General features: G+C 38.2%; 1 protein-coding gene across 4 annotated transcripts in view; it reads right to left on the bottom strand.

The window, feature by feature from the left end:
• Nucleotides 1-23712, bottom strand: part of LOC147623426 (agamous-like MADS-box protein AGL11) — a 105604-nt gene that overhangs the window by 60997 nt on the left and 20895 nt on the right. For all 4 annotated transcript variants that reach the window (XM_086821565.1, XM_086821562.1, XM_086821566.1 and 1 more), the window contains one exon: nucleotides 10614-10689. In XM_086821565.1, the coding sequence (XP_086677691.1) occupies nucleotides 10614-10689 (76 nt within the window). The remainder of the gene's footprint in view (nucleotides 1-10613; nucleotides 10690-23712) is intronic.

Below are 23712 nucleotides of genomic sequence, written 5' to 3'. Positions count from 1 at the left end.
TGCCTCCATTTCCTTTTTTAGAACCTTGATGGTCTTGCCATCATGTTTTTATTGTTCTTTGAATTCTTCGATAAGTGCCTCCAACTCTTCTATCTGGACTCTAAGTGCAACCTCGTCATTCACTTTCTCCTCCATTTTCTTCATGGCTGCCCATGCATGCTCCTTTAATTCATTTTCGAGGATGAGATCCATTGTTGATCCAGTCCATAAAACAATCTCTTTCACCTTCCCTTCTGGCTTTTTCTAGGTTTCTATTTCCTATCGTCACTGCTCGTTTTCCTTGTGTAGCGTCTCTTCTCTGCTATCACCTCCTCCAGTGCTACTATATTCTTTGCTCACTCCATCGGTTGCTAGTGCTTCCAATGCCTTTGCTGGTCCTCCTTAAGTACTTTCCCTAAGGGGCAAGATGCTTCTTTTATACTTGGGGAAGCCTTGCCTTTTGCCAAAAGTGATGCTTTTGCCTTTTACATTTTTTTCGGTCTGTTTAATAGTAAAATATTACTCAACGTTAGTCAAAACTTCTTATTTTGCTTTTCTAGCTTCAGAGCCTTGCCTTTTGAACTTGGAGTTGCTTTTTGAAAAAGTGACTTTTAACTTTTTGGTCTGACTTAGTCTCCTCATTCCAATGGTGTCCTTGGCTCGCGATCAACCTTGGATTTCATCATGTGAAATAGAGTTACGAGAATCAAATAGGTACACGGATTCTGCTTGTTGGACATTCTCTGCACCTGTACACACTTTTCTTGCTGTGGTTTCTGTTTGTTCTAGCATCCATCCATGATAAGGTTTCAATCTATATCAGTTCACTTTCTTCTATACTTCCCTAAGTGCTATACCTTCTTTTTTCCCCTCTAGATTTTAATCATGTCTGTGTTCTAGTTGTGCTTGATTATTTGAGTTTTAAGCCACGGTCTTTCCACAATAGCATGGGATATACACCCGCTATTTTAGTCATCTTCAAGACTATAAAGACGAGACTAAACATGCATCTTGTCACCTCGATTTTTTCTCCCTTGATGAGTCCAATTGGTCAAGCTCTCCTCTTATCAACCATCCGGATCTAAAACAAAGCAAGCTGCATGCCTGTGATTCCTAGCTTTTTGGACAAGATATATGATATTATATTTATCTTGTTTCTCCATCCAAAATGACCCTTGACACTGTCTCCTCTTTAATCTTTATGGTCACCTCCGTAACATATGTGTCAGAGTCCTAGACTGTTTCCATATTTTTGTACTCTATGGTCAGATCTTCCGTTTCCTACACTGGCATCTGTACCAATCTTTGACTTGACACTATGGCCTAGAGAAACTTTTGCCTATAATTGAAAACTAGATTCAACATTTGATCCAATGTGATGTTTAGCTTCATTTTGCTAAGATCCTCTGATAAGAGGCGGCTTCTCTCCTTCTCAGTGGGCATGCTCTTTCCTCTGTACACTCTTAAACTCTTCCTTCTTTGCTTCTCTTTGTTTTTTATTACCTTTTCTTGTGAGTTCTCCTATCCGGACTTGCTTCACATTTCTTTCCATTTCCTTTTTGGAAACGCTTCCACTACTCTCAGTTGTAATGTTGGCACTTCAGCATCCTTTCTTCACTTGCTTTATCACTACCGCAGCTTCTTGCTTGCTGCAATTTCTTCCCTCTTCTTGACCAGCCTTGTCCTGTCCGGCAGATCCATGTCAACAAGCTCATTTAGGAGCGGGATTTCCTCCATCGTCCACACCATTCCTTGTGCGCTCTGCACCAACTTGGTCATTTTATCTTGGACCCTTTTCTACCCTACCCACTATTCTAGCCTCTACCTCTATTTTGGCTCGAAATTCTTACTTGTCACTGTCTTGACAAGTCCTTTGCAATCTTGTCACAGACATCACTACTTGTGGTTTTCTTATTTTCTTGTCCATTGGTCCACTTTTACCAATTCACTACTACATCAATTCTTGGTGGCTTTGCCTCTCTTTGTGCCTTGTCTCTTGTAGTTCCTATCGATGGCATTGTAATATGGAGTAGTCATTTTCTTTGGGACACTACAATAGAAGCATGTCATGTTGATATATACAAATCATTTTCCCTGGGACACTACAATAGAAGCATGTCATGTTGATATATACACCAAAATACCATGTATTAGAAATTGGGGCATAGGGCATATGGTTCAAAGGTCAAAAGCCAAATTCACCAGGCAGTAAGAAGGCAAAATAATTCATCCAGGGAGGTAGATTCAAATCGTGGAGCATCTTGGTAGATGAGAGATTCAAGGGCTTAATACTAGGAGATGGTGGCTCACTTTATCGAACAAATCAAGGAGAGATTTTGGGGAGCATCTCATTAGTGTTAAATTAGATTAGGGTCACCTAATTAGATGTACTCACAACCTTTATAATGAGGCTCATACTCATGAACAAATCTCTCTCATTTTCACATCATTATGTTGTCTATTTTGCTAATTACATTTGATTAGTGTTAATCACTTTTTCATGTGTTGCTTTAGGCTTAATCCATCATGTTAATGCTAGCATTTGATCCACCATGAATGCCAACATGGTATTAGAGCATGGTTAACAAAGCCCCTTAGTCTAGGATTAGCCGACAATGCTTTTTTGCTAATTACAATTAGTAAAAATATTAGTTTTTAAGCTTGCTTTATTCTTTCTTCTACACCCCCAGCTGGTGGAGGGACTGGATCTCCCTCTAGCCTTAATCATAGATCATGATCTCCCTCTAGCCTTAATCATAGATCATGATCTCTTAGCCAACATCTTCACGAGTCGGGCTGTATCTTCAACCTCTCAAACCACTGACACCAACCACGGATTTACGCCAATTTACAAGCGAGTTTTTTCTGAAGAAAAAGTTAGATCTATGAAGATGCAGATGGAATTACACCAATTCCTTTCAACCCCGAGGGTTTTCAAGGGTGCTCTACAAGCCTATGAGCTCATAATTTGAAGAAAACGACTCCAACACGAAGATCTCAATATTTATGCTCCACATAAAGATACATCAGTAAGAGAGCTATTAATCTTTTGATACTTCATCAAATCTCATACTTCTTGGCCTTAATCACAACTAGACACATCGCTATACATTAGCCTTGTAGCATTTTGCATTTGGAGAAGCAGAGGGTCTTCAATTTAATACTCCAATTTACTTTGTTTTTTGCATCTCTAAAACAATGATTAATTGTCACTATTTGGTGATTAATTAGCTCAAATCCCAACCATTGGACACAACAGGTGGTTCAATCTTGCAATTAGGAACCTGATACATTTTCCTATCACTACACATTAGTGCTCCAAAACCTCTCTCCAAATGGGCCTATTCACTGTTTTGATTTTTTTGGAAGCAATTTTTGCACTTATCTCTTAATCTTTGAAAACTAAATCAGAGTTTTGTAAGGGATTACACTGGCCTGAGATTCATAAAATTGAGAGGTAAGACCTTCCCATTTGCACATGGCTACCGCATCTAAAATATACAAATTTGATAGCCACTCATTCCACACTTGGCAGACAAAGATCAAATTGACTCTCATGAAAAAGGGGTTGCGGAACATAGCCAATGGTAAGGAAAAGAAGCCTAATAGTAGGGAATGTGAAGCTATTTGGGTTGGGAAAGATGAGAAGGCTCTTGCCATAATAGGTTTGGGACTTAATGACTAGTTCATCCATCATATTGATGGAAAGGAATTTGCATTTGAAGCTTGGGAGATGTTGGGAAAACTGTTTGGTGCTCAAGCCAAAAGCTCTAAAATTAGTCTTCTTATTCAGATTTTTTTGAGCTTAAGTTAAATAGGGGAGAATCTCTTACTTCTCACCTAAATCATATGAAGAGTCTAACAACTCAGCTTGCAAGGATTAAGCTAAACATGGAAGAAGATGTATGTATTGGATTATTATTGAAAAGATTACCCCAAGAAGACTATGGAAATATAGTCACCACTTTCACATATTTACCTTCTCCAAAGATTGCTGACATCGTTGCTTCTCTTTTGGAAAAAGAGAAGAAGATTAAAAGAAAAAGAAGTAGCATTATCGACGAGCTCTACTTCACCAAAAGGAACTTCAAAGGATCATTCAAGAAGAAAGAGTTTCTGAAGAAGTCTTGTAACTTCTGTGGAAAACCAAGTCATGAAGAGAAGGAATGCTTTGCTAGAGAAAGGGCTCAAAAGTCCTTACTTGCATGTGAAGATTCAAGTGAAGAGGAAGCTACGAAAGAAGAAAGAGCCTCAATTGAGGCTAACTTGGGCATAGTAGACGTTGACTGGGCTTTCTAGACCATCTAGAACCTGCCCTCGCGTGGTCATTCCCTCTATCCTAAACTCATTATAAACATAACTAGCCCACAATATCAAACATCATACCTGGCATTGTAAACCTCCATGAGTAAGACCCACAGGCACTTGGATGGTCATCATAAATAGCATTGTAAGTTGTAACTGGGCCTAGCATCCGTCATCATACATGGCATTGTAAACCTACCTCAGGTAAGACCTATGAGCACCATCATGGTCATCATACCCATCATTGTAAACAGTACCTAGGACTAGCATTGTCATCACTAGAGTCATGGATATTTTGTTGAGGGAGGGTGTTGATATATACACCAAAATATCATGTGTATTAGACATTGGGGAATAGGGCATATGGTTCAAAGCTCAAAATCCAAATTCACAAGGCAGTAAGAAGGCAAAAGAATTCATCCAGGAAGGTATATTCAGATCGTGGAGCATCTTGGTAGATGAGAGATTCAAGGGCTTGATTCTAGGAGATGGTGACTCACTTTATGGAGAAAATCAAGGAGAGATTTTGGGGACCATCTCATTAGTGTTAAATTGGATTAGGGTCACCTAATCAAATGTACTCACAGCCTATATAATGAGGCTCATACTCATGAACCAATATCTCTCATTTTCACATGATTATGCTGTCCATTTTTCTAATTTATTTGATTATTGTTAATCACTTTTTCATGTGTTGCTTTAGGCTTAATCCATCATGTTAATGCTATCATTTGATCCACCATGAATGCCAACATATCAATCCAACGGCACTCTGTCCTAAACTTCCACCTCCTCTTCCATATGGTATGTTGTTTTGAGACTTAATGGTGACTTGGTTGATAGTTGGGACCTGTTTTGATGCTTCTGCCTTTCAACCGCTCTCAGATTTCCTTTTCGAGTGTTGTAAAAACACATCTTAGTTGTGTGGCTTCTCTTTTCGTAGATAGTGCATGGCTACTGCATGCTTTTCATATAGCAGTCTTCCTTTATATGACCCTAGATATTACACTTTGTGCACAAGTCGTCCGGTCTCAACCCGGATCCTGCATGCCCTCAAACAAACTTAGCTAGGACAGCCTTCAATCTTGAACATCCATTGTCTGCTTTCTACCTTTCTTCTTTTGAGGCTTTCGCTCTTTGGTATCAGACTCCTTACAGGAATCTGATTCTGAGAGGTGTCTTCTCCAAAATCGGACCGTGAAGTTCCTTCCTAGTCCATTCTTTTGTCTTTTTTTCTTGGAGTCTTTTTTTTTTCTACTTCAAGATCCCCTCATTTCTGGTTTCTCCCACCACCACTTGTTCATACAAGGCCACCACTGTTTAGAGATTTTTCCTTAGTCCTCTCATGCACCACTAACTCAATGTGGCTAGGGAAACTTTGTTGCACTAATCCAAATGCATTAGGCTTGAAATTTTGTTGGACTAGGGAAACTTTGTTGGACTAATCTAAATGCATTAGGCTTGAAATTTTATCGCATAATCCTTTGTTTGCCTCCTCTTCTGAGTTGGCCTCTGCAGATTCTTCAATACTTCTCTGATGGTTGTCTCTCCCAAATCGTTTCATAAAAGCTTCTTTCAATTCTTCAAATGCATGGAAGTGTTCCACACCATATTGTGTATATACCAGCTAATGGCTGTGCCACCGAGATTGTCGTAAGGTACTCTATCTTTTGTGGCAATGGAGCATGGGTGGCCAAGAATGTGGTCTCAAAGACGAACACATGAGCATCTAGATCCTCCTCACTCTTGCTCTTGAAATTTGAGTATAAGACATCTTTCCCACAGCTATCGCTTCTTCTTCTTCTTGATCTTCATGCCTCTTGTTTTGAAGCTTCTAGTGCTCTCTCTCTTGGTTTCTTAGAGATTCTTGATTTTTTCATTCTTACTCACGCGAAATCCCTTCCGGAAGTCTTCTTGAACAATGCAGTTGCCTTTCACTCCCTGTAGCTTTGGACTGTCTGCAATGATACCGCATTGCTCTATTTGAGCTCTCTTCATTATCCATACACTATCTATTGCACTCCTATGACTCCCTCGTGGACATACCTAGCACAAATACGTGCGCACTCCATTTCTTGATCTACACCGACTAGCTTTTCTATTCAGACTTATTGTGCATGACTAACCTTAGAACTAGCGTCTACCCTTCCTACTCCCCTTTCTACCATACCAATTCCTACCAAGATTGCCAAAAGTGTTGGTGTCCAATCAAGACTCGACACTTACATGATTCTGAACCACCTAGTCGACTCCTGAAAAGTGGACGACTAACATAACTATGCCCAATGCGATAAGCCAACGCTACTAGGTTGAGCTACCCATCTGCCTAAGCTTAGGGAGTAAATTGTGACTGCAAGCAGGTTAGTTCCTAAGTCCGTCATGATTCCAGAAAGGAGTTCACGTCCAGACGAGAATGAAATTAACATTGGAATGGATGAAAAATAGACAAAACTATGCAGAGCTGAATAGAGACAAGTTAGTGACTAACCCATGTGACATTCTTTAGTATTAGCCTGAACTCACGAAAGTATAATACAATACATTGGCAAAAGCTTAGCTTATCAGCTCTTCACTCAACTATCCTCTCAATTCCTTATCCTCTAATCCACATATGGAAATAGTCCCGTTTTCTTCTTACATCCATCTGATGATTATCTGTTTGCAAAAAACCGTTGCAAGATTATTACAAAGCAATAAAGCTCAAACCATAATAGTTTGTTACACAACGGGACAGTCTGGGCGATGACCTACGTGATAACCAAATGGGTTGGTTGACCGTCGAGAGAGATATTTCACTCCTATTATAGAGAGTGCTTGTAGGTTCAAGGCTACATAGAGAGCGCCTATGTGTGTGTGTGTGTGTGTGTGTGTGAGAGAGAGAGAGAGAGAGAGAGAGAGAGAGTGGACATTGTGGATCTTGGGAGATTACAAAGGAAGTATAAAATAAGTAAATAAAGCCTTCTATTTAAATTGATTTTTCCATCCTTAAAAGTAAAGAAAGCCTCCTATTGGAAATTACTTTTCACACCTACAAAGAGGGCTTGCAAGTTCAAGGCTACACAAAGAGTGCCTTTATATCAGAGAGAGGTTAAATTTGCAGCAATGTGATAAGCTATGGTGGATCAAATGCTAGAATCAACATAATTAACAAAGAGATTAGATAATAATTAAGACGTAGTTAGTGAGCAATTAACTAATAGCTTAATGTAGGCATGGATAATCAAAAACCAACAAATTCTCATTAGGCCAATGTCTCAATTTATAGGATTTACATCATCCAAGCATCCAATCCCACTGATTTCTCCTTATTCACTCCACCTCTTTTGCTTGATTCTATCCACCTCTCCCAGAATATCTCCACACCTCCTAAATCTCCTCATGCTACCCTTTATTCTCTCCCAGTAGATACTTCTCACCTTTTCAGAGGTTCTCTCACATTTACAGATTCTCTTTTACAGCCTCTTGCTAAGAGCTTGTTCCCGCACACACCCTATTCACTTGTATATTTCAACAGCTCCCCTCAAGTGAATACTCCTAGCACACTTGGACCCTATACCAAGTTTCCCTCTTACTTGACAGTCCACGACCAGTGCCTAGCACACACCTCTCCTCAAGTGAATAATCCTAGCACACCTAGACCCTATACCAAGTTTCCTTCTTACATGATAGTCCGCGACCAATGCCTCAAGTCCCTAAACTCATAGTCCTTGACATTCTCTCTCTATGTCTCCAAGGCTACTATAAGTGCCTGTGACCTTGACTAAAGTGCTCACACATACATCTACCACATGGTCTACATCATTGGTGGCTCAGAGGTAGTTTTACTCTATTGGGACAGGTTACATTGGGTTGTGGGGTTTCTCTCTCTCTCTCTCTCTCTTTCTCTCTCTCTCTCTCTCTCTCTCAGATTTTCACATAGCTCCTCACTTCTTGGAGCCTCACATCTTTTCTTGTCTTGAGTCTTCTTGTCGTGGAAGCTTCTCTTCATGCGTCCATGTCTTCCTCTTCTTTAATTCTTCTTGTTGTGACAACTTCTCTTCCCACGCCCATATCTTCCTTCAATGTTTCCTCTAGCTCTTCTTCTCGGTGTTGATCCTCATCTTGGAAAGAGATGTTCTTCTTTCATGGCTGGGGCCACGAGCTTGTCCGTCAGTTCTTGCTCCATGTGAGAAACATGTTTTAATGTATTGTTGACAGTTCTTTTGGGCTTTTGATGTTTATCTTGTGTCATTATGCAATGCAAATCCAAATCTATGCGAGAGATCTTATCTCTAGCCTTATTCTAGACAAGGACAGTGTCTGATCCCATTTTTACAATGATGTAATGTGTCCAATACATAATGTATATAGCATTCATTCTTATGCACATTCCCAAATGCAACTATGGTTGTGAATAACTTGAATTTATGTGTGGGTTAAATGCAAGATGATGACTACTACAAATTTATCAGCATAATTTTACCAGAAATTACATTAAACCATGGATAACAAATCTATACGGAATGGTTGGAGTGTCAAACCATCTCCGAATTATAATATGAAGTTATAGGAATCTGTATCAAATACCTAATGATTAATTTAAACCCTCAATTATACCAAAATACAGTGATTAGTATTAATTAATAAATTAATCTTCTGTTTTGTGTGCAAAAAATAGAGCCTTAGAGTTCAAATGAGCTCAAATCCTTTCAAGTCCATCAATATCAATTAGTCTAATAGAGGATTAAGCAAAGAAACACAAGATTTGACCAAACATTGAATGCTTAATCTCTGTTTTACCCAAATCACCTGCAAATTTGATGAAGAGCTTGGATCTTAGTGTAGACTTGATCAAATCCAAATCTGTCTTCACGAGCTTATATAGCACCCTTGAAAACGCCTAAGGTCAAGAGGAATCAGACCCATTGCAACTGGAAAAGAAGAGATTATTTTTCTCTCAAAAAAATGATGCCTGAAAAATAGCGAAAAACAAGAGCTACGCTTGGCGATTTGGCAAGATTCTTAAATGGGCTGGAGCCCAATGAGTATGGCTGAAAGTTTTTGAGTTAATGTTGAGCCTAGAAGGAGAGGGAGCTCCTCCATCAGCTGGGGATATAGAGGTTAGTTGAAAAAGAGGTAAAAAATCTAATTATCTACTAATCTTAATTAACCGAGTGATTAGCAAGATAATGGGCTCATAAACTTGATAGATTCTAGGCTAGGCTTTAATACCATATTAAATTTGCAGCAATGTGGTGAGGTATGATGGATCAAATGCTAGAATCAATATCATTAATAAAGAGATTAGATGATAATTAAGCTGTGATTAGTGAGTAATTAACTGATATCTTAATGTAAACATAGATAATGCCTCAATTTATAGGATTTACATCCAAGCATCCAATCCCACTGATTTCTCCTTAATTCACTCCACCTCTTTTGCTTGATTCTCTCCATCTCCTCCCAGAATATCTCCACACCTCCTAAACCTCCTCATGCTACCCTTTATTCTCTCCGAGTAAATACTTCTCATCTTTTCACAGGTTCTCTCACATTTATAGATTCTCTTTTGCAACCTATTGCTAAGAACTTGTTCCCGTACACACCCTATTCACTTGTATACTTCAACAAGAGAGAGGGCTTTGACATCTACAAAGAGCACTTACATTTTCAAGGCTCTGTGTGTGTGTGTGTGTGTGTGTGTGTGTGAGAGAGAGAGAGAGAGAGAGAGAGAGAGAGAGAGAGAGAGGAAGAGAGAAGAAAACATTATGGATCTTGGAAGATTACAAAGCGGTTATAAAAAGAGTAAAGAAAGCCTCCTATTTGAATTGATTTTTTTATCCTTTAAGAGTAAAGAAAGCCTCCTATTTTAATTGATATTTCCATCCTTAAAAAACATGCTCAATAAATTAAAAAAACTTATGAAGATAACTTGTAAACAACCTCAAAAGTGATGTCTTGGACATGACTTTTTGTAGCACTTTATCATGCATACACCCGTAACCATTTATTTTTCTATCTTATATAGAATTATCTTGCTACATCTTTGCTTATAGTTTAGGTTAACAAGGGATATTGTAACTATTCAAGAAAATAGATATATATGAAGAATATAAATGGACAACGATCAAGGAAGGTCAATAGTGGAGGAAAGGATAAGGAATATTATCAAGAATCATTTACAAAGAAAAAATCCCAATGTTCATTCAAAGATATAAACATAATGACTAGAAAAATAAGATTGAAATACCCCAAAAATAATGATATTACTACTTTGAATGAGATTATATATTTTCAAGGTTTAACGTAGTCATCGAGGATTTTAAAAAAACAAAGTACAAGGTAAATACCTCTAGATCTCGTACATTTATGCCACTTTGTAGCGAGCTTGAGCATCTTTGATATCTATCAAGAACCTTCTTCATGCTAATAAGATAAAATATATACATGTTTCAAATAAATCTCTCTCTCTCTCTCTCTCTCTCTCTCTCTCTCTCTCTCTGTCTCTCTGTCTCTCTCTATGTAGATCCTACATGATGAAATGGGTTACTTTTATTCATCATTTTGTACAAAGGAATTGCATAGTGTGCAAACCCTATTTTGGAGCTAATAAGTTTTTATAATTTCATGTTTTATTAACATTCAATCTACTCATGGATCACATGTACTAGCTTTTAATTTCATAGACCCTTTTCACCTTTAGGAGATGTCGAAATCTCTCTCTCTCTCTCTCTCTCTCTCTCATCAAGCACATTTCTACCTATATCAATTCATTGATGTGAGACTTATACATGGCATCTCTATGATGTGTGCCAAAACATCCCACACTACTACCACCAATACCACACCCTTACTCAACCATCCTCTTCAACACTACCAATGTCACCAAGACCCTACTAAAGTTGCGTAATGCTCATACTAAAGATCATGAGGATATTCCTTCAAAACACTTCACACATGGGAAAGCACCATGGCCCCCGTTCTTGCATATCTCTTTAATAAGGCCTTTTTGTGAAGGCTACATTACCTTTCAGACCATTAATGACATTGTCCTTGTCCATGAAGAAACAGACCCCATATACCTAAATAACTATAAGACCATTATGATAGACCATACAATGGTCAAGATATATGGGACATATTTAGAGGCCAAGATAGATTGCTTTGAAAAGAGAAAAGGCTAAGAGCCACTAGATAATGAGACGTTAGGAGAAACTACTTTCTTCAGATCATATAATTACTCTCTAATCCATTATTTAGGAGGAACTACTCTACCCTAGATCATATAACTAATCTTCAAGCCATTATTGAGGAGCCAATGGCATGGAAGTAAAAACTATATTGGTATTCTATAGATTTCCACCAAAAAGGCCTTTGATCTTTCTTCAAACTCCTAAGCTACCTATACACACTTTTGTTTTCACCAAATATAATATGAGAAGTGATGGTCCTACAAGACCCTATAATATAATGTCATGATTGGCAAGGTCCAAGCATCAAGAAGACTCTCAAGTATCATTAATATCATTAGCAAGATTAAAAATGATTGCATTCTCTCCACATAGTTTGGGTTATACATCAACTAGATCTCATCATTTATGGATAAATTTAGTACAATCCTATTATAGAATAAATAAGCTAAAATTGCATTCCTATCCAATGTGTGAAAGCAACACAACAATTTGATTTTCCACTACTCATGTTCTCACAATTAAGAAACTTACTATAAAAATTTTACATTAAATATTTTATTTATTGGAATGCCAACCATGACAAGCTACATATACTCATGTTCTCACACAATTAAGAAACCTATTATAAAAATTTCACATTAAAAATAATTTATTTATTGGAATGCCAACCATGAAAAGCTACATATCATAGAGTAACCAAGTTCCAATTTCATGATAAATAGCACCATAATATTTAGAGAATAATATCACCATGTTTTTAACACCACTTGTCCTTTCTTATTCAAGAAACATTATAGATGTAAACATGTAACTACTTATGTCAACCATAAGACGTTACTTATCATGGATACATAAACCTGCACTAAAATAAAATTTAGTGAAACAAATTTTCACAAAGTATGGATAGTACATAACAACATTCTCAACACCGTATCAATGACCTAATACAAGTCAACATTCTATATTTAACACCTTACCCACACTCCATGTACTTTCTCCAAAATGCTAGGATTAATTTAACGTAAAACAATAACATAAAAATGTTCATTATTTTAAAATATAATGACCTAATACAAGTCAACATTCTATATTTAACACCTTACCCACACTCCATGTACTCTCTCCAAAATGCTAGTATGAATTTAACGTAAAATAATAACATAAAAATGTTCATTATTTTAAAATATAATCTATAAAGATCACCTTACAAAAGTTGCATGACTTCTTTGGAAACTCCTTCTTTAGATAAGATCCTTTAAAGGATCCAGGCTTTTTGAAACCTTCTTTGTTGAAGAGAGCTTGTTCCATGATCCCTTTTGCTTTTGTTTGATCTTATTGTCTTCATGAAGTAAAGATGATGCCACACCTACTAACTTTGGGATTGGAAAGTTAAGGAGAGTAGTAATAATGTAACTAAACTCATTCTGAGACAAGCTCTTTAAAGAGCATAGCAATGACCATATTATCCTCTATCGTTTTTTTGAGTGAGGAGACTCTTCATCAGTCAAGCATGCAATTTGAGTAAGGAGACTCCTCATATAAGTGAGATGAGTTGAGTAACCCACCCAGCTTTATTTTAAGCTAAAATTTTTTGATTAGTATGTTGATTTTCAAATTCTTTGATTGTGCCCCAAATAATGTGTCAAGAGTGCTACATGCATCTTGAGAAGTATCGTTTCCATCTACATGATGGATAGATGTGTCACTAAGGCCCAAAATAGTGATTGCCAATGCTTTCTCATCTTTGGTAACCCATATTACCTTTTCATCTCTGGTAATAGACATCTTTTCCTTCCTATTTGCAACTCCCTATCATCCCTCTCTCATTAGGATAAATTTTATCTTGTTTTGCCAAGTGTAGAAATGATGGCCTTCAAATTTATCAATCTTAAACGAGTTTGCCATGGTTTTGATAGATCTTAATACTTACCTTACCAACCCAAGAGTAGTATCTAAACCTTTACAACAAGATTAAAGAGTTGTTTAAAATCCCTTTACCACACAAATGCATGTCAGTGAAAAGAAATTCAAAAATATCTAAATTCTTTGCGTATCAATAATGAGGTTTCTATTTGGTTTTGGATTTTCTAGCTTTCTTGCTTGACTAAATGTATTTAGCATTGGATAACTCTGTTAGCTTACAATGAAGCTAAGCTCACATATACACAATGCTCAATGATAAAAACACAAGGGTGTAGAGTGTGAAAGAGAATAGCTAGTCCAAAGAGAAGAGAGATGAAGCTCTTTGAAAGTATAAAGGAGGAAGTACAAATGAGAAGAAATCCTAAACAATGGATATGGTTGTTTATATACTAGATAAACCTATGGTATCCATTTACATCTAGACGACCATGAAAAGTTGTTACTACTTTGATAGCCCACCTAGATGAAAAGCGTATCGATTGGACATCAAAACAACATTCTTGAATAGTGACTTAATGGAAGAAGTCAATGTGTATCAACTAGTTGGATTTACCCAATCCAATCAAGAAATCAAGAATAGAAGATATACAAGCTTAAGAAAGCTTTATATGGTCTGAAACAAGCTCCCAAAGCTTGGTACCAAAAGATTCATGCCTATTTGACTAGTGAAGGATTTCAAAATAGTCCTACAGAAAGCACTTTAAATGTCAAAAAGGACAAGCATGATTTTCTTGTTGTCTCTATGTTAATGAGATGTTAACAAGAACCAATGAGGATTTGATTATAGCTTTGAATGTTAATCTCGCCTTAAATTTTAAAGACTTAGATCTTGGTCTTTTATACTAGTACTATGGTATGAAGTTTATATAGAAAGACAATGATATAGTCGTTAGAAGTCCAAGAAGTAGGGGTAAAAGTTTCATCATAATAAGTCCCTTTTTATTGGACATAACCTTTTGTAACAAGTCTCGACTTAAACCTGTCCACAAAGTCATCAAGCTTTCTCTTTAAGTTGTAAACCCACTTAGTACCAATTTCTCTCTTAGCAAAGGTAGGCAAAGGTAGATCCACTAAATGCCAAGTACTATTTTTGTGAATGACTTAGAATTTCATCCTACTTGGCCATAACCCAATTTGGATCTTCTTGAGCCTCTTCAAAAGACCCGTCTTCATCTACATCATGTAAAGAACTAAGAAATGAAAACTTAATAATACATTCTAAAGAGATGATTTTAGCACCAATAGATCTGATTCTACTCTACAAAGAGCAGATAATTTGATATCTTGTAAGGTGCTTAACCCATTTAGGCATAAGCCTAAACTCATTAATAGCTAATTTTTCAGTATTTACTGCATCTTTCAGTTGATCAAAAGTTGGTGCATCATTTTCTTGAGCATTTCCTCCTTACAACAAACAAGAATCAGTAGGCAAAATCTACCAAGAATTAATAAACATTAGCCTTAGCAAAAAACCATCAAACATGTCTAAGGAATCGGAGTATGTATATTTAGTAAAATCCATCATAGTATAGATATAATTCTTAACAAAAAGAAAATTCCTACTGATAATGATTTTCTTGGTAAGAGGATTATATAGATGATAACCTTTGCTTTCTGCACTATAACCAATAAAAATGCATCTCGTTATCTTATCATAAAGCTTACTCTCAATTTGAGATTCCACATATACATATGCCAAACAACCAAAGACACCCATATATTTAGCCTTAGGTTTTTTATTACACAAAGCTTCATAAGGAGTGACTGGACAAATGGAAGGTGAAGGATGGAAGAGAAGCATCTGAGCATGGGCATACCCATCTTTACCCTCGTAGAGATATGGTATAGTGTTCTCTGTGCAAAATGAATCACTACCACTGAATGCCCACAGTTAAGAGTAAGGCCATTACTCTACTGTGCTCATTGTGTCAAAATTAGGGAACCATGACACTTCCATGTGTAGGTATCCGAGATTCCAAACCGTAGCACAACTACTGGCACCCAGAGCACCAATGGCTTTACCAACACCACCCGTGTAAATCACTGTGGCTGTAGAATAGTCAAACCCATCCTATTTACCTAGGGGGATGTTTCGAATACAGGACATGTTACCTCTACCGCCACCTAGATTTTAAATCTTTAGTGGTATACCTCTTTAGTTTATAGATAGCACAAATCACTGCTTCTATCCAAAACTTGTGTGAAAGTCGTTGACCTATAACCATGCGTCTAACCATCTCCATTGAGACGTGTGTCTTCTCTCAACAAAACCATTTTATTGTATGCATTGATTCTTAACTCCTTTTTGTGCGAAAAAGTCTTTCAAATCATTACACAAATATTCTCCCTGTAAAACAAAGCTATTTTCCACTAACACTTGCACACATTGGGATTGAGGCACATAATGTCATAGGCTTTGGACATGGGCTAGTGTGGATATATTTTAGAATAAGTGGATATATAAGTCACTTTAGTAGACATCTTTTGACATATATTATACACTTGACCTTTCTTAGATCTAGTAGCTTCTTGTACAAGCTTTCATGGCTTTCTTGATGAACCTATGGCTACTCTAGGCATTGAGGAGCAACGTGGTGTGGTTAATGGACTCCAACCATTAAGACTAGTTGTAAGGACTTCAACCATTAAGCCCTACCCTCGCGAGATTCCCTACATCACTAGATTCCCTTCATTACATAGGTACTAGAGCCATGTATCCCTTCATTACATTGGTATCAGAGGCATACATCCCTTCTTTTTACTCCCTCTATCTCTAACATTACAAGAGAATGATTGATGGTATAGCCACACGATCTAGCCACATGACATAGTGAGAGAATCATGGTGAAGCAAATTTAGTCTTTACAACAAGATCCTCTTTCACATTAGACCATGTGCATTTTTTGTATTTTTGTATACATGAAAGTGTAGGCTAGGTGACCACACAATGGAAAAATATTATATCTAACATTACAAGAGAATGATTGATGGTACAGCCACACGATGTAGCCACATGACATAGTGAGAGAATCACGGTGGCTACATGCAACAAGATTTTTTTCCCAGTATGGGACTATATATGCGGCTTGTTTTTCACAAATCCTTTCTTTGCTTAGGAGCACTTTTTTATTATGCATGCAATCATTTCTTAAAGCTTATGCATAAAGCCTCTTTGCACAAAGCTCATGAAACCTTTATGCATGAAGGCTTTATATATTATAGCTTCATGCATGAAATCTTTATACATTATGGCTCTCTATATGAAGCCTTTATGTTTAAGCATTATGCATAAAGGTTTAAGTATAAGACTTTATGCATAAAGCCCTTATACTTAAGCTTATATGCATAGACATTTGAAGCCTTATGCATAGAGGCTTAACCATTGGGCTTTAAGCTTTGAGGCTTAAACTTTATATATAAGGGCTTAATAAATGAAGCCTTATGTAACATACATTATGGCTTCATGTATAAAGCTTTTATGCATAAGGCCTTATTTCATGATGTCTTATGCATAAGCCTATGCATTGTTGAGATATCAAGCTCAACTAGTACTACGACGGACATTGATGACCCGCCTAGGTGATAGCTTCCACATCTACATCACTGGCATGATTGGTGAGATTATGGGTGATATGCGACCAGTGGGATGATAGGCTATGTGACAACTATTTTGGATTACTAGAGACTGGCATACTTATAGCATCAACTCATTTAATCAGGTTCAAATTATGGACCGATCCTTATATATTTAGTAGTTGAGTACTAACCCATATAGTATGTACTCTTATCTTTATGTTATGTTGGTTATAGCATCAACTCATTTAATCAGGTTCAAATTATGGACCGACTCTTATATATTTAGTAGTTGAGTACTAACCCATATAGTATGTACTCTTATCTTTATGTTATGTTGGTTGAGTAGAGAAGATAGAAGAAAATTCAGCTATCCATCTTGCTGTCTCTTGTGTATGTTTCTTGCTTGCTAGGGTTTGAAGCTCTCCCTCTCCCACACATTCTCTTTATGATATTAGAGACTGGCTCATGTAAGAGCTAAGGTGGCAAGAAAAAGCAAGGAAAGAAGCGATACTACACGGGTAAGAGTACCGTCATCTCTTTCCCCTTCTTGTTTTAGATACAATACCCCCTTAATAGCTCTCGGAGCTACATATCTCCAATTGAGGAGCTGTCTTCGCGAGAGCAGAGCAACAAGACATGTATACTGTCTTATTGAACGATAATTTTTTAGCCACATTCGTGTTTCGAGCGCGTTACGAGCCCCGTTTCAAATCATTGCACGATATTTTCAACAATTTTTTGAAAGTTCTGATAGAGAACTGTTTCTACTCAAAATTTGGTTATTGTAGTGCAGCAGTGCATTTTGGAAGTGCAAACAGGGTTTGCGCATGTATTGTTGATACTGGGTGTATGTACATGTACTCTAGTCATATTTGGTGACACACAAGTTGTGTTAAAGTATCGCTACTCCTGTATTACAAGTTGCATATAGAAGTTTTCTGTTTGTAGAGTATTTGATTGCTGCATGAAAACATGCCTGACAGAATTAACCAGATTGTTAGTGAGAAGCTAGATAAGAATAACTTCCATGCCTAGAAGTTCAAAATGACCAATTTCCTAATGGATAAAGGATTTTGGGATTATGTAGAAGAAGACAATGAGGAGCCTCTAGAGTTATTTGAGGAGAATGCCACTCTTACAGATATAAAAGCATTCAAGGATTGGAATCAAGGTGCAAGAAAAGTCATGTACTGGCTTTCAATTAGTGTCACGGACACTATGATAAGACACATATAGGATGCAAACACTCCAGCAGTTGCATGGCAAAATCTGGTTCAAATGTTCCAGACTAACACAAAGGGAAGGAAGTTGCAATTAAAGAAAGAGTTGCATACTGTGAAAGAGAAAAGCATATCCATCAATAAATATGCCTTAAAGATCAAGGACATTGTTGAATCCCTTGGATCTATCAATGTATTAGTGGAGAATTATGATTTGGTGAGTGTCTGTTTGAATGGGCTTGACAAAGAGTACAAGCCATTCAAGACCTCTATTATAGTTAGGGAGAATATTTCAAACTTTCAGGACTTAATATCTATGCTGATCATAGAAGAAAATGCTCTAGGTGAGGATTCTTCTTCACAAAGTAAGAACATGTTCCACGAGAACACGGATTATGTAAGGAGGCCGGAAGCAATTAATGCGAGAGAGCGGGATTGTAGCCATGGGAACATAAAGACGCACATATTTTTTCTATATTTTTGTGCCGAAGTGCAATGTAAATCGTTTTAGGCCAATGTGGGCTCTAAATGAGAGTTCTAAGTGTATTAAGCAAGGCTCACTTATGGAGTTGTCCGTCCATGTGTGAAAGAGGCCTAGGGTTAGGATTAGTGGCATCTCTACAAAAGAGATGTTAGCTAAAGAAAAGGAACGTATTTGCCATTCTCATAAGCTATTGAGTGAAGCTCTTGAGCTCTCAAGCTATGGTAGCTCTCTAACTCTCTCTCTATTGTACTCTAATGAGCATTAAGCTCCAATGAGTATAGCTCCACTTCATTCTCTTAATCTGTTTTAGCATCATTGAAGTAGATTAATCTATGATTAGTTAAATTCTTCTTTCTTTCTCTTGTGTATACTGCATGCTTGTAGTGAGTGTGTGTGTAGTCTCCATTGATGCAAGCTCTTGCCCACTTCATTGACAATGAGTTATTCATGGATAAACTCTCTCTATGAGCTTGTGGGTTTATGAATGTTACATTCTATGCTTGCTTAAGCTTGTGGATTAGTAGATGCACGCTTATGGATTTGCTGACATTAGGGAAAGCTAAGATTTAATCAATGTTTGAATGGGATTAAGAGATTGCTATGCATTTCTTGTTCTCTTGATTAGTGTAGTGGATTTAAGGGATTGAGAGATTAATTAAGATGTTGAATGGTTGAATCGTCAAGTGGTGGTTTGTGTATGTGAGCTCTCCCTCATGGGATAAGCCTTCATGCACTAATCGGGTCGAGTCCTCGGATTGACACTGTGTTTCTTAACACATATATTGATCGGTAGTACTCTATGAGCACTATATTGCACGGTAGAGAGGACCGCTCTACAATGGCGCCGCTGCCGGGGAGCGAGTGCCTACATTAGTTGAGCACCATGCACACACTACCACTCCTTGTTAAGCTCCAATCGGTTGCAAAACTGTTGGATAGGAGAGCAGGCTTTGGGACTAATTTTGGTACTTATTTAAGACTAATCTGTTGTTAAATTCTCTTTATTTGTCTTGCAATTTGAGTGCGATTGGCTGGGTACGCTTCTCCCTTGAGGTCAGGACAAGGATTCAACACACGGGAAGGATTGGAGGTCGAGAGAGGCCTGTTTTTGCATTTCTGTCATTCTGTTTGAGGAAAATTTTTATAGTTTTAATTTTCTGCATGTTCGTTTTATTTTCTGTTCTTAGCTTAGTTTAGTTTTTTGCATCTTTAATTTTGTGCATTTTAGTTCTCTGTTAAACCTGCATTTTAGTTCTCTGTTAAACTTGCACATGTAAAGAAACTGAAATCTGTATACACACATAAAGATTGAACATTTTGAATTTGCTGCAAATCTCACAGCTACACAGGTTGAGTTCCTTGCACATGTATTGAATTCGATGTAAATCTCATAGCTGCACACACGCGTTGAGTTCACTGCGCACACACACTTCAAAAAAGAAAAAAATAATAATAAAAAAGGAAGACGGTTGTGCGTGAACATCGCATCCCGTAGAGAGACCCGCACACCGCACCATAAAGACCGCCACCGCACCGGATAAGGGAGTACCAAAAAAAAAACACCAAAAAAAGGTATCTAGAAAATTCTTCATTTTCTGTTGCAAAAATTTGGGAGGTTATCTAACTTTTCGAGAGGAGTTAGAAAACACCCATCGTCGAAATTTCGGTCCCGAAACCATTTTCCCATAGTGAGCTCAGTATGGGAAACTGGTAAATTTTAGGCGATTTTTTATCTTGAAAAATACGCTATTTTTTGACCTAATGTGTTCGAGGGGATTCAAAATGGGTTCTGACAAAGTTGGAGCCAACTTGAAATTTTTTAGATTTTTTAAAAGGAAATTTAATTTTTTTTAAAAAAAAAACCTTAACATTTGACCTTATGCACTTACGGTCGGGGCATCATATAGACACTGCCATAGGGCCTAGGGCACCTTCTAGAGTACCTATGCAAGAAAGTGGAACCCAATTAGTAAGAAATTTGACAGATATTGCTGAAACCTTTTTCGAATCCCAATCTGATACCCTTTCCAGAACAACTAGCTCATTGTCTATGGACAATCTAGGGCCATCAAATAGTCGTCCCTTAGCCCCAAATTAGACACCCACAAGATCTTTCAATCCATTTGAAGCCGACACCATGGAGTTACTACTCAATGTGAGACTTCAATATATCTACACGAATGCTCAAGGAGCTGAGATCTTTAGGGATCCACAACAACGGTATCTCGTTAAGATTGCAGACTTTTTCTCAGAGCTTGATACAGCACCTCTAGTCAATGACTAGCATAACATGTACATGGGTGAAGATGGTGTTCGCTACAAAGTCGCCTATCATCCAGAGAATGTAGACAAATTAGGAGAGCTCTCTAAGAGTGAGTTCCTAGATTTATTAAAGCCTTGTGGAGCAAGGGAGTCTAGAACTGATTGGCTCATTGAGCCGGACATGCCTGGACCATCCAATGCCCAATCCTCAAAGCCATCCATAGATGATTTACTTTGTGTAGATCTAAATTTGGAAAGGGACAGGAAAGGCAAGAGCAAAATGGATCAGGGAGCTGAGAACCAATGGGAGTTTGTACGACAAATTCTAGTGACAAAGGTCTTTCAGGATGACCCACTTCAAGAGGTCTATAAGGACTCTTTAGAAGGATATTATGCCACAACTAGATTGCTAGAGCTAGATCTTCCTCTAGCACTTGTGGTGGTAGTTGAGAAGCTTGCAGGAGACAAGAACCGAATCATTGATAAATGGGCCAATGAATACCGAACCTTAGATTGGAATGAGATTCATGAGCTCACGTGGAGAGGACAACCATTATTCATGGAAGTGTTCTCAACTAATAGAGCTAAACCAGGAGAGACAATCTTTCTTGGAGAAACTGTTGCTTCTCCCTTACGAGAGTTCACTAGAGAGGGACCCTCAACATCAAAGTGGACCACTGCAAGTAGCCCAACTCTAGCACCAAGATATCCTACACCAAAAGTGCGACCACAGATCACACCACAACAACGTTTCTCTCACTATGACAATCGGAGGGTAGGGGAGCCAACTCGGCCTCCCATAAATGCACCTCCTGAAATGCGGGTAACAGGATCTTTGGAGGGGGTTGGTGAGGCAAGTAATAGGGGACCCACACTAATTGGGGATGCTTGTGGACCATCTTACCAAAGACAAGAACAGTTCCCACTGAGAGTGAGAGACCGTAGGCCCGATGATGAGTATCCAAGACGAGTAAGGCCATCAACTCTTCAGAAACTAGTAAAGAAGTATGAAGGGTCGGGAGATCCATATGACCATGTAGTAGCATTTAGGCAAGCAGTTTGAGCTGAGCAAGTGACTGACAAGCATACGCAAATTGAAGGATTTGGGCTCACTCTTGAGGGAAAGGCCCTTGCTTGGTTTCAGACACTAGAGGCTTCAAACAAATCTTCTTTACGAGTTTTGGAAGAGAGATTCATTGCTGCTTCTTTCCTTGATGAGAATTCAGTATGACACAGTAGCAAACATCTACTCTTTCAAGCAAGGCGAGACTGAGAGTGTTAGAGACTGTGTAAATAGGATGAAGTAGTACATTAATCGTTGCCCAGAAGATGAGAAGCCCACCCAGAGTCGATTAATTTCTCTCTTCTTAAAAGAACTCAAAAATTCAACACTGCACACACATCTCTATGCAAAGAAGCATACAAATTTCAATGAGTGTTGCCATGATGCTTTGGATTTCACAGATAACTTCAAATTCCAAGAAGGTACTAGCCCTGAGGTGCAACCTAGAGATCACTGGGGTGATGACCAAAGTTCAGGATCTAGCGCACTAGTAAATCCAGACCACATAGCTAACCTAGTACTAAGGAGATTGGGACAAACCTATCGCCCACCCATGCAGCCACAACAACAGCAGTAGCGAATGAGGAGTGTACTACCTACAGGTCCTCATCTTTGTGGAGCAAGTGGCGGTAACCATAAAACCGAAGAATATAATACCTTTTCTCCTCTAGTCATAAACCAACTCACAAAGAAGTGGTGCCAGGCCTGTGCTTGGAATTTTACCCACACCACACAGGAATGTATTGGCATTGCAAGAATGAGACAGGAGCGTGAGCAGTAAAGGGGTGCAGTGGCTCCACAAATGCATCAACAGTATACTATTTTTGAACGTAAGCCACCAATGGCACAAGAGCAAGCACGACCTCTACTTGGAGCTCAACCTCCTGCTCCTGGGACTGCTCTTGTGAGATTTGTTGACTACGATAATTCAAATATGTGTAGAGACTTGGTAAACCCAAGCTATGTGAAGGAGAAATATGCATCATATTCATCCAAGGAAAATCTCTTTGAAAGTACCGCATATCCAAGCCATGCACTGGAGCCTCAACCAAGGGAACAAAATCCTTTGATGTTGCTAGGCGGCTACCAATCTAGGACTCCAGGACCCTCAGGTCAATGGCAGCAAAGGAAAGTAGAAGCCAAACTAATGGCCCCCTGTTATGAGTGCGGAGAACCCCATTGGGCTCGTGATTGTCCACATCGCCCAAGGCAAGCAGCTCGATCCAATACAACAGTACCACAGTTTCCACCAATTGAAAGATATTGTCTAGGGTGTTGTGTAGAACACTTTCCAAAGGATTGTTTGCTGAAACCACATGAGGAAGGCACCTCTCAACCAAAGGTCTCACTCAACTTTGTAGGGACAAATCCATCACCACCTTCGTCAGAGAATGAGGATGTCGTGCCACTTAGAGTCATGACTAGATCATAGACACGAAATGCCGAAATACAGACTGATGAGACACCTCGAACTAGGGATGTAAAGGCAAATCTAGTGGACAAGACCCTACATTCTAATAAAAAAAGAACCACTAGGAGGAAAAGGAAGTGCAACAAGCAAACTAAGAGTGCATCCACTAATTCTCAAGAAGTCTCTAAACAAAACATGAAGGATCAAGCTTTTACATCCCAAGAAGTGCATGAAGAGCATCAATCTCAACCTGGGCCTAGTGCTAAACAAGATGAGGCTAGTACAACCGAGGATAGTTCTGGGGATTCTGTTTTTGT

Source organism: Cibotium barometz, chromosome 27 (assembly GCF_041138505.1).
Source record: "Cibotium barometz isolate CiBa-2024 chromosome 27, ASM4113850v1, whole genome shotgun sequence".
NCBI lineage: Eukaryota > Viridiplantae > Streptophyta > Polypodiopsida > Cyatheales > Cibotiaceae > Cibotium > Cibotium barometz.
Note: the sequence above shows the minus strand (reverse complement) of the source record. Positions and strands in the feature narration are given on the sequence as shown.